At 49.5% G+C, this 11,117-nt stretch overlaps 5 protein-coding genes across 5 annotated transcripts; 4 read left to right on the top strand and 1 right to left on the bottom strand.

Moving 5' to 3' along the window:
• Positions 1-131: 131 nt before the first annotated feature.
• BDQ94DRAFT_101707 (uncharacterized protein) lies at positions 132-1,880 on the top strand. Its single transcript, XM_026763351.1, has one exon. The coding sequence runs from the start codon at positions 252-254 to the stop codon at positions 1,872-1,874; it is 1,623 nt and encodes a 540-aa protein (XP_026621167.1). The 5' UTR covers positions 132-251; the 3' UTR covers positions 1,875-1,880.
• A 324-nt stretch (positions 1,881-2,204) lies between these two features.
• Positions 2,205-3,375, top strand: BDQ94DRAFT_152639 (uncharacterized protein). Its single transcript, XM_026768012.1, has 4 exons — positions 2,205-2,345; positions 2,429-2,689; positions 2,760-2,866; positions 2,925-3,375. The coding sequence occupies exons 1-4, from the start codon at positions 2,264-2,266 to the stop codon at positions 2,976-2,978; spliced, it is 504 nt and encodes a 167-aa protein (XP_026621166.1). The 5' UTR covers positions 2,205-2,263; the 3' UTR covers positions 2,979-3,375.
• A 635-nt stretch (positions 3,376-4,010) lies between these two features.
• Positions 4,011-4,366, bottom strand: BDQ94DRAFT_152636 (uncharacterized protein). Its single transcript, XM_026768011.1, has one exon. The coding sequence runs from the start codon at positions 4,260-4,262 to the stop codon at positions 4,107-4,109; it is 156 nt and encodes a 51-aa protein (XP_026621165.1). The 5' UTR covers positions 4,263-4,366; the 3' UTR covers positions 4,011-4,106.
• A 582-nt stretch (positions 4,367-4,948) lies between these two features.
• On the top strand, positions 4,949-7,143 carry BDQ94DRAFT_101680 (MFS transporter). The gene is made up of 4 exons (XM_026763350.1): positions 4,949-5,156; positions 5,215-5,580; positions 5,669-5,725; positions 5,790-7,143. Exons 1-4 carry the CDS (start codon positions 5,084-5,086, stop codon positions 6,926-6,928), a joined length of 1,635 nt encoding a protein of 544 aa, XP_026621164.1. The 5' UTR covers positions 4,949-5,083; the 3' UTR covers positions 6,929-7,143.
• Positions 7,144-7,880: 737 nt separating this feature from the next.
• BDQ94DRAFT_152632 (uncharacterized protein) lies at positions 7,881-10,228 on the top strand. The gene has a single exon (XM_026768010.1). The coding sequence runs from the start codon at positions 8,069-8,071 to the stop codon at positions 9,800-9,802; it is 1,734 nt and encodes a 577-aa protein (XP_026621163.1). The 5' UTR covers positions 7,881-8,068; the 3' UTR covers positions 9,803-10,228.
• Positions 10,229-11,117: the final 889 nt, after the last annotated feature.

The following is an 11,117-nucleotide window of genomic DNA, read 5'->3' as shown; positions in this document are numbered from 1 at the left end:
GATCCTATCATTAATTTTTCGGTCTTGGAATATCTATTGCAACAGGGTCTGCTTGATGCTTCGTTGGAAGCCCATTGTGACCATTCACAAGAACTTTCTGTCTTATTCTACTCAAGTTTGTTTCTCACCGAGTATCAAAGACACTTGTTAGGCTGAATGCGCTTGTGACTGCACCTTTTTCCCTCCGACTTCTTAGCCGTCACCTGCACTGCTACCGTACTCAGGTATCTAACTAACTATCTATTGGGCAAATGACGACCACACCGTCCGATACGAAGCGCCTGCATATCACCCCATTCACCCCAGACCTCCTACCGGCAGTGCTCCCCGCATCGATCAAAGCCCTAGCTACGGAAATCTCCTTCCATTGCATTCCAACCTTCCCCGAAAATAATTACGGCTACGTGACCCTGCCAACCATGGAAGCCGACAAAATAAAAAAGAAGCTCAACGGTTCCATTCTCAAGGGCAAGAAGTTCAAGGTCGATACCGCTCGCCCGAAGAAAAGGTCAAGGGATGAAGACGAAGTCGACACTGCTCCCCAAAAGTCATCATCCGAGAGGAAGTCCTCGAAGAAATTCAAGAAGCTGAAAGCGGGCGAGGAAGTTCTGGATGGCTATGAGCTCCCGACGGATCGCCAAGTAAAGAGGGGCTGGACCGAGTCGGCAGATTCGAAGCAGGAAAGGCGCAAGGAAGAGAAAAAGAAGAAGAAAAGTAAAGACGAAAAGTCCGCAAAGTCGCAGGCCAAATCCAAGTACACCGAAAAGGCCGAATGTCTATTCCGCACAAAACTACCACCCAATAAGACCTCCGCCGACGAGGCCACAGAGACAAAGGCCAAGAAGAAGAGCAAGAAATCCGCGCAGGAAACGGTTGTTCACGAGTTCTCCAAGACCGTTACGCATCCGAGTTTCCTACGTTCTGGGGATGAGCAATCAGCCCCCACAGTTGGATTTGAAGAGGGTAAAGGCTGGGTAGATGAGGCAGGGAATGTGAAAGAGACGGCCAGCGATCGGATAAGAAGTGATAAGTATAGGCCAGGACAGGTACCCGGAGCCAAGGAGAAGCGAAAGGCCGCAAAGATTGTGAAGGATGAAGTTGCCTCTCCCAAGAAGGCCACAAGTCAAAAAACAAAGGCTGTCGAGGAAGTCAAGTCTGATGAGGAGTCGGAAGACTGGACCTCGTCTAGTGGAGAGAGTTCTTCCGATGAAGATTCTACAGATTCTGAAAGCGATCAGGAGTCGACTGATTCATCGGCTGAGTCGAATGATTCATCCAGCAGCGACGATGATACATCGGTTCGGTCAAAAAAGCGCGAGCAAGAGAAAGTAGTTTCCGAATCAAAACCCGCCGTGGATCAAACTGCTTCGTCAGCCGTGGATGATAACCCACCGCCCCCACAAACTGTCCACCCACTGGAAGCGCTTTTCAAGAGACCCCCGCCGGGTGCCCCTGAGGCGAAGCCTGAGACAGAGGGGCATGCGCCGTTCAGCTTCTTTGCGCAAGATGATATAGAATCGGAAGAAGAGGTAGAAGATAAGCCGACCGAACCGCATACGCCGTTCACCAAGAGAGATCTACAAGACCGAGGATTAAGAAGCGCTGCCCCGACCCCCGACACGGCTTTGATAGGTCGGGGAATTAACTGGAAGACCACGGGACGGCCTGATCCTATGGACATAGATGATGAGACGCACCTGAATACTCCAGTTCCCAAACCCGCACCTGGGCCGAAGGAAGACTCGGAATTTACCAAATGGTTCTGGGAAAATCGGGGTGATAACAATCGCGCTTGGAAGAGGAGACGACGTGAGGCTGCTAAGGAGCAAAGGCAGAGAGAAAACCGCAGCAAGGGGATGAAAGGAAAGTCTTAGAAGATGCTGCTTACTACATGATTTTCGCAATTAGCTTTGATAGATTTTGCATAATTGGCATGCTTGCCCAGGCAAGCATCATGTTCAACTTCGTCACACGACTTGTAGGTCCGATTTCGAGTGTAGGCTGCATGCTACGGGAGAAAATCACAGGAGTGATAATAGACCATCCTCACAATGAATGATTAATATAGTTTATCGTTGGTTCATGATCCTTAGGAACTGTAGATCACGTGGTACCAAGAATCCGGGGATGGATCGGAAGTCTGGCCTTTCCGCCTTCAGGCGCCAATAAACCGTCGTCTCCGCGGCCGCAATGAAGTCCGACACGTCAACTCTTGATCCCTGGGGATAAGATAACCATCCCTTTCACAGCGAATTCGCCAGCCATGCTACTACGGCATAGCGCCTCTAGGGTGCTATTTCTTTTCTCTGCCTTTTTGCTCTGGACTTCATTTGTGGTGGCTTCCTGTAAGTCTTCCCCGGTCGTCTGGTGTCCGATGCTGGCTCCGCTTTTACTGTCAAAAATAGAGAGGCTAATAGTCAAAACGCAGCCCCCGCGTCATTCTGCAAGTGCACCTGCTTCTCCAACAGTACGATCATCCCTCTCGATCCCGACTCTTCCGAACCGACGTCGGCCTTGAACGGTGTCTCCCACTTCCTCCGTCGCAGCGATGATGCAGCAATCTTGGATACAAGAGCGAAGAATTATCGCTCTTTGAACTGCAATGATTGTAACCGGAAGTTCTGCTTGGACTATGATTTGCCCACCTGTCATGGCGCCAAAGAAGATGATGTCTTCACAACCTGTTTCCGTATGAGCCAATTCACCCCCGAGTCACTTGCCATTGTTCGTGCTATGCTAACATGACGTCTGTGCTTCAGAGAGAGACTCCCGGAAAGACCAAGCCATTGTATTCATGTTTATCATTGCTACTGGCAGTCTGCTTGCCTGGGCGATCTTTAAGCCTTGGGTAGAGAAGTGGCTCGAGGTATCTTATTCATCAGGTCCACGGCTTTCTTTTACGGAAGCGCTGACTCGTTCTAAAGGCTGCGAGAGAGCGGCGATTATATATCCCAGTGTCCGAAAATGCTGGTCGTTAGGGACACATGTCATAGCCAGATCATACACTATCATAGTCCGGTACCTTTTCACCCGGAGACCCAGTCCAGTCGCTCGAGGCCATCGAAGCAGGCCATCTGCGGCACCAGGGGTCAAATGAATCGACGTCACGGATGGCCGTCAGGATCGGAGCGCGACTCACGCTTGACATGTGCTACCTAATGCATGCTTTGACATAACAGCACATGAGCATAACAGCCCAAATCTGCCTCCTCATAAAGGCAATCATTTCTTGGTGAGCATTACCTTGGCAAAATGTACAGATCGGCCAGTGCCTTCTCAGTTCAAGCAATATTCTGCAACCTTTTATCTGAAGGGTTGCTAGTTGTCTGATTGTAAATACAAGAAGTATAGATTCAAGACCTACACATTTCGATCTATGTCTTTCATTACCATAGTATCCGTTATCCTCAATGTATCGAACCAATTGATGGCTAGAATACGTTGCGGAGATATGAAGAAAAATACTATGGTCATCCTGGCTTTAAACTGAACCTTCCAAGAACAATGACAACATCCTGGCAGTAGATCCAGACAAAGCAGAACGGTCCACGGTCTAGACCGAGCAATCGATGACACAATTGCATATATTGCATATCACTCCACACAAGATCACGGACTGTGGCTGGTCTGTCCGAGGTCTTCATTGTCTTGTTCCAGGCAACATAATCGAATTCAGTCATGTAATGATGAGTGAGTAGCAGCTTCCGGATAGCGGAGGGTGATCTAAAATCTGGCAGAAGCCGAATGGTTAACCCAACTGTACTTGGCACCTGCAGTGTGTAAAGAAGGTTATCAACTTATCGAGCTCGAGGAGGAAGATGGGGTGTGATTGGCGTATTGCTGCTTGTCGGGGTTGCGGGGCGCCCCGGGATGAAGTGGCCCAGCAGTGGATTCGCAGTCGGTTAGTGTTTTCTTAGTCACACTCACTAACTACGTTAACTATCTAACTAGTCAATTACTCTAGATACTAGTAGTAAATACAATAGTATGTACACGGATTGCAGAGAAATGTGCTATAACTGTAGTAATTCAAGGGCATTATTCCTGTAATCGCTTTCGATACTTGATTAATCGATGATGCCCACATACCATCTGTCTGACAAAGGCTAAAGGCTAAAGGCATGCTCGCCACCTGCAAGCTTGTCTGTCCTCGGAAGCCCGGAAACCCAGGCCCTACAAAGGAATGTAACACCGACCATCCCCCATTTACTGGTAATAGAATATGACAGCCGTCTATGGATAATGGCATGTATGTGGAACATCAAAAGAAAAGTCCGGTTGCAGCTCCGGTCCCTGGGGCTCGACTGAACCTAAATTGTGCCGGTGATACGCAGGTCCAATGTATGCGCCTTATAGAAGAGCCAGGTTCCCTGGCAGGAAAAGAGCACCGCTCACTGGAAGCTGAAAATTTTTGCAACGAGGTAAAGTTTGGTTGGCAAATCAAGGAAGTCGGATAAGAAGGGGGGTTCCATACAATTCGACCAAGACTGACCCTGGAACCGCATCAGTTGGACGAACGTCTGTCAGGTGGCGCCCGCTGCTCTCTTAGCAGGCACTACTAAGACTTGTTGTACCTTACTTTCCACTCCCACCCACTCAATCTCTCTCTGCCTGCAAGAAAATGACTATCATCTGGTTCCGAGAACCAGTCAACCTGCTTTTTCACTGTCCCCACTTCTCCACCGTCGCCTTTTTTATTGCCGGTCCCTTTCTTTCTTCTTCCCGGCTTCCCGCTCGCTCTCTCGCTCTCTCGCTCTCTCCTCTGCGTTTCTTCCTTCAACAAGCCGAGACACTTGGCCGCCAATCTTGTGAATTCTCCAGTCTCTGCTCCTTCTGCTACTGTGTCACCTTCCCCCTTTCTTGACCCAGAGCGAAAGCATTCAGTGGTATCGTTAGATCGAGAACTGACTCGATACAAGTTTATCGGCAATTGTGGTGTTCTTTTGCGCTCGGCACTTTCCATTTCCGATCTGCACTGTCAAACCAGACGCAAACAAGGACACTTCAAGAGGAGGGTCTTTAGCAAGGGTTTTGTTGTTTTGCGGAGGGCTTGCCGTAAGAGACTTAGTTTTCTGTACAGAAGATGGTATTAACACTGCAGCAAAGACCAACCGCCTCGGACCATAAGTTTCCCACTGTTCAGCTCTTCCTTCTATGTATGCAGATCCGTTGCCCTTTGCTGCCTTTGCTTTGCTAACGCCTGTTCCTGGGTAGCAATATGCCGCGTCGCAGAGCCAATCGCCTTGACTTCCATCTTCCCATACTCATGGGTAATGGTCAGGGACTTCCATGTGGCTGATACCAACAGCGCTTCTTTCTATGCGGGAATCCTCGTCTCCGCATTCTCCCTCTGTGAAGCCCTCACCGGTATGTTTTGGGGCGGGCTTTCAGACCGTGTCGGCCGCAAACCCGTTCTCATCTCCGGCTGTTTTGGCACGATGCTATCCCTCCTCATCGTGGGATTCGCCTCTAATTTCTGGGTTGCCCTCTTTGGACGGGCCCTGGGTGGAATATTGAATGGGAATATTGGGGTGATTCAGACCATGGTCGGTGAGTTGGTCAAGAATCCGGAGCATGAACGTAAGAAGATTCTCGTATCCCCTGTTTGTGGTGGTACTCGTGGTGGTACTCGCTAGTTGGAGCTGCTGCTGACTGTGCGCGCCTATAGCTCGAGCTTACGCTGTGATGCCTTTCGTGTGGTCAATTGGTACGATTATCGGGCCAGGTAAGTGCGATGGTAATCTGAAGGTACAAATGGAAACGGGTGTTAATGGCTTCATCCGCTGCAGCGATTGGAGGGTTGCTTGCAAAGCCTGCTGAAGGTTTCCCCTCCTTGTTCTCCATGAATGGCCTATTTGGCAAATTCCCTTACCTTCTGCCTAATCTCGTCTGCTCCGGATTACTTCTCTGCAGCATTATCTCCAGCTGGATCTTGCTCGAGGAGACGCATCCTGATATGCAGCCATGCAGAATGCCAGATGACCTGAATCATCCGTCCGTGGAGCGTCCTCTTCTTGCAACTGCAGGAGCTACCGCCAATGCAGGCGCAGATTTACGTGCAGAGTCCTACGGTACTTTCAACCAAGTCCATCTCCATGAGGATGAAGACTGGACGGTGTACGCCGATGGTTCAAAGCCCGAATCTACTCCGCAGAAACCGACTATTTTCACGTGGCGAGTGACCATGCTTATTATCGCCTTGGCAATCTTCACTTACCATTCGATGACATATGACCATCTGTTGCCCATCTTCTTGCAGGATAAGAATGCCAGCAGCATCTCCGCGTTGTCAAATTCAGCTTTTCGTTTTCCAGGTGGAGTCGGTCTCTCAACTCGGACCGTTGGATTGATCATGTCAAGTGATGGCATAATTGCACTTGTCATCCAGAGCCTTATCTTCCCTTTCCTGGCTCAGCGCTTGGGTGTCTGGAGGCTCTTCGTTGTCGTCACCATTCTTCATCCGCTGGCCTATTTCATCGTACCCTTCCTCATCTTCCTTCCTAGCCAACATGTGATCTTCGGCATCTACACCTGCTTGGTTGTCCGCAACATTCTCTCGATTATCGATTACCCCGTCCTTCTCATTCTCATCAAACAAGCCAGTCCCTCCGATTCCGTTCTCGGAAAGATCAATGGCCTCGCGGCCTCGGCCGGCGCCTTCTCACGCACGATGGCGCCACCAATTGCAGGCTTCTTGTACAGTACGGGTTCCAAGATCGATTTCACGGCCCTGGCCTGGTGGGGAAGCAGTTTTGTCGCAGTCATCGGCGCGGTGCAGCTCTTTTTCATCGAACAGAAGAAACATGCCTCTATTACAGTTCAACCAGCTGCACATTGCCACTATGCGTCACATACCACGCCAGTCAAAGATGAGACGGTCCATATCATCGTGACGGATGTCGATAGTGATGGGACTGGCCATGTCTAAGAGAACTACTGCCTGAGCGCAACAGTGGGACAAATTCATGAGACTTGTTTGCCTGAGAGTTCTGCGTTCTAGTTTGGCATACTATGATACCACGATATTGTTTTTATCGAAAATGTTTATGATTTGCTGTGCTGCATTCTAGCGCTTACAGGGTATCAAGGTGTCGATCACTGTATATAGATGAGATAATACCAAAATTTCATATACTACTTAACAATTTGATCATATCTGAATATGCCTTTGGCATTTGTGTACCGACTTTCGATGATGCAAACAAAGGCGGTGGGACAAGGTTGGCTCCCCCGTCGCAGGGCGGTGAGGAATCCAGAGTTTTGCCAATCACAGCCGCCTCACTAACGTGACGCTAGTCCCCACTAGGGTTAGTTTTGTTTACCGCGACATCCTGGCAACGGCCCGAAAATAATCATCATAATAAACGCCGCCTCGAACTCCATCACAAACTCCGCATTATTGTCCCTCCACACGGGCTCTGGGACTCTTCATAACCTTCCCCATCGATTGGTGTCAGGACGCTTGTCCACACTATCGAGATCTTCAATTTCGTCTCCCTCAAGAGTGATCCCACCCACTGTCATCATGACTACCCCCTTATCCTCCTTGACACCCTCGCGCCAGAACTCCCGAGCCTTCTCGCCGAGCTATGGCAAACCTGCGTTCGCTGTAGAGGAGGACGATATGGATGCGCCCGAGGATCCCTTATCAAGCCCCTTCAAAGTGTCGACAGAAGTCCAGGAAGAAGATCCCATCCCTGAGCACGAATTCTACGAATCGCACGACGATCAGGGAATGGATAATGAGGACGTTGAATCGGTGATGCCAGCACCTAGCTCGCCGTTCCAATTTAATGCAAGAGAAGAGACTGTGGACTTTCAGAGACTGCGGGCCCTTAATCGGCAGGTGTCTCCGGGGGGGTTCGGTGACCACTCCATGACGCCTAGAAAGCGCTCCTACGAACAAGTCCCTGACGATACGGATGGAGATGTGACCCCCAATGATAGATACAAGAAGGGGACTGGTCCGAGAGGCACTCCTGATATCAATGTCTACGCTGATGAGGACGCTGGATTCATTGCTGATCACAACCTGGTAGAAGATGCTGGCCAGGAAGTTGTGAATAGCATGGTGGAGGAGAAGAACAATGAAGGCATGAGCACTGTCCTCCATGAGGATGATAAAGATAGCGCCCAAGAAATGGATGGGAACCTTGACCCGCAGGAAGCAGACGACGCGATGACTGATGACTCTAACGAATCTATGGATGAAACACGCCTCAGCACTTTCTCCGCCATTCCAGATATGACCACTTTTGCGCAACTTCGAAATGATTCGCCTTACAAGACATCGCGGCCTCATCTGAGTGACGCGGAACTGGCCAGCCCTTCCCCCGCAAGGAAGTCTCCTCGACGAAGCATTCTCAATAACATGGGAAGCTCTCTTGCATCCCCTCTACCACGGAAGCGAGAATCAAGAAGCATCCATGATACCCCTAATCTGCTTGATTTGACCGATCAGCCGAATATTTACCCCCGTCAACGTTACAGTGTACAAAACGAGCGCTACTCTCCTTCCCGCCGGTCTCCCTTGAGGACTGCCAGAGATTCCGTGAGATCACCTGCGAAGGCTTCCCTTTTGGACTTCGACATTCCTTCTGTGCCTACTCCTCGGTCAATTCCAACGGTCACCCCTCGGGAGCTTGAGACTCTGAAATCCGGCTTCCTCTCCGAGATCTCTTCCCTCAAGGCGACTCTCAGCGGAAAGGAGGCGGAGGTTGCCAGCCTCAAACAGGCAGTTGCAGATGCGGAACGTCGTGTGGGGGAAGCTCTGGAAGAGGTCCGTAACGAAGTTGCGCGCAAGGAAACCCTGGAATTCGAGCAAGCTGAGTGGGAACGAAGGGGCCAAGAAATGGAAGCAATCCTTAGAGAAGTGAGAGCGGAAATTGTTGAGGGAGAACAAGAGAAGGAACGATTGGCACGGAAAGTGGATGAGGCAGAGAAGTCTAGAGAGCAGTTAGAGGGCAGAGTAGTCGAACTGGAGAGCCAGTTGGCTTCGGCTCTCCAGTCTGCCTCCGCTGGCAACGCAGCACCTGAGAATACGTCTCGCACCAAGACATCCGAGGAGACCGCCAAGGAAGTGCAGGACGCCGTGGAAAAGGTTGCACGTGAGCTTCATACGCTTTACAAGAGCAAGCACGAAACCAAGGTTGCTGCATTGAAGAAGAGTTACGAAGCTCGCTGGGAAAAGCGCGTGCGTGAAGCCGAGAATAAGCTGACAGCCGCCAACGAAGAGAATGAGCGATTGAAGATAGAGCGAGATGCCGCCGTGTCAGAGCCCCCACGAGTCGAACCCAGTTTATTGTCGCACGAGCGGGAGGAGCACGAAGCAGAGAAGCGTGTGCTGGAGGCACAGATCAAGGGCTTACAACAGGAAATGACGGCACTGAAAGAAGACAACGAACGCCTGCACGCGGAGCTGAAGCAGGAGCGAGCAGAGAAAGGCGAGTTGGTGGCAGCCGTGGATGAATGGTTGGCAATCCAGCAGGACCAGCCCCCAGCACAGGGCGACCCCCAGCCTTTGACCACCAGAGAGCTTGAGTCGCCAGAGCCAGTGCTTGCTGCCCCGGAACCACCCACTGGGAGTTTCCAAAGAAGCGTAAGCCATGGCAGCACCTCGAGTGGCATTCGTCCTCCAAGTACCACCTCGAGCAATGGTGAAAAGAGAATCCCTAAAATCGGAGCAATGGGCAACAGACATGCTCGAGGCAACAGCGGCAGCAAGTCCGGAATTGCGGTCCCCACACCCGGACGAAGTGGTATCATGGGATCCATTGAACGAATGGGCCGTGGCGGTGCTTAAAGACTGCACTCTCTTTTCGCATTTGACGATAATGTTTTATTTTATTTTTTTCTCTTCCTTTCTTTTGACCCCTTTCTTTTGAGTCCTTCTTTGTGGATTTTTGTTTCTTCCCCGATATTTGCTGGATTGTTTGCTTATTGTATACTGGTATGGCTGTTTGCTGGGCACATATTATTTCTGGTTGAGATATCCCCGAGACGGCGTTTTTGGCCGCGTGCCATGGAACCCACGGACTGGTTTGATCAATGAATGACGGATTTATCGATGTAACGTGTTTATGCTTTTATGATAGCTCTTCAAGTTCTTATTACAGTACGCTCTTGAAGTAATTGTCGGCACCTGCATCATCCAACGGTGGCCTTCATGTGGACTCTACAGCTGGCCGGGCTTTAGAACTTTGTTTCAAAAGGGATTAATTAGGCCTAGATTATATTTGTATTCTATAAAATACAGTAGAATTATCTTTAACCTCTCAAAACTACTTTCAAGACCGCCTCCCTTCCAGAATACCCCAAAGACCATTTTTGAGACTACTCCTGAGACTACTACCAAGGGACCTCCTATGGCCATTTCTGGGGGCATTCTAGGCGCTACTACTGGAAGTGAGACACAAAGTAAAATAATAAAGTACTACAGCAACAGAAAATCTTATTGCCACTCAGACAAGTCTCTTGTACAAGTCACAAGATAAGGCTAAATCTGCATAGATGAAGCAGATTCTGTTTGATTACACGTAGAGCCCCAAAAGCAATCGCTTCAGAGAAACAAAGTACTATAGAGATCTACAGCTCTAAATACCATTATCTCGGGGCGATTGCTGTACTGTTTATGTTGAAGCTGAGAGGCATCTAGGCCCTCAGCTTGGACTAAGTAGTGTTCTGGGGTAGATGACTCTTATTATCTAACTGTAATCATTATCAGGGTCCTTGCTTGAGCACAGGGCTTCTAGGGGTGACACTGCCCGAGATGCTAGGGAAGAGAAGTGGCACAATAAGATTGGAAACTCTGGAAAATTGTTAGGACACGAAAGGGAGAATTGAAGGATCACCTCTATAACCATACTTAATATATACTGTTACCTTCCTCTTCTCTAGCATTGAGTGTGCGTCTAGTAAGATTCTTTTTCCAACATAGTCTGTGGTGGCTATGAGATCATGTCGTCTACCCTACTTTATGCATAGACATTTGATGAAAGGGACAGTCATTAGATTCTATCTTTATAAGCGTTACTACCTAAAGTGGTTGTTACAACACCAGACGATCACGTAAGTACCTTTATCTTACTGCGTCTAGTCTTCAGAAGTCTTGTCTCCGC

Source organism: Aspergillus welwitschiae (assembly GCF_003344945.1).
Source record: "Aspergillus welwitschiae strain CBS 139.54b unplaced genomic scaffold BDQ94scaffold_48, whole genome shotgun sequence".
NCBI lineage: Eukaryota > Fungi > Ascomycota > Eurotiomycetes > Eurotiales > Aspergillaceae > Aspergillus > Aspergillus welwitschiae.
The sequence above is the reverse complement of the archived record's forward strand: the minus strand, read 5'-3'. Positions and strand labels throughout refer to the sequence as shown.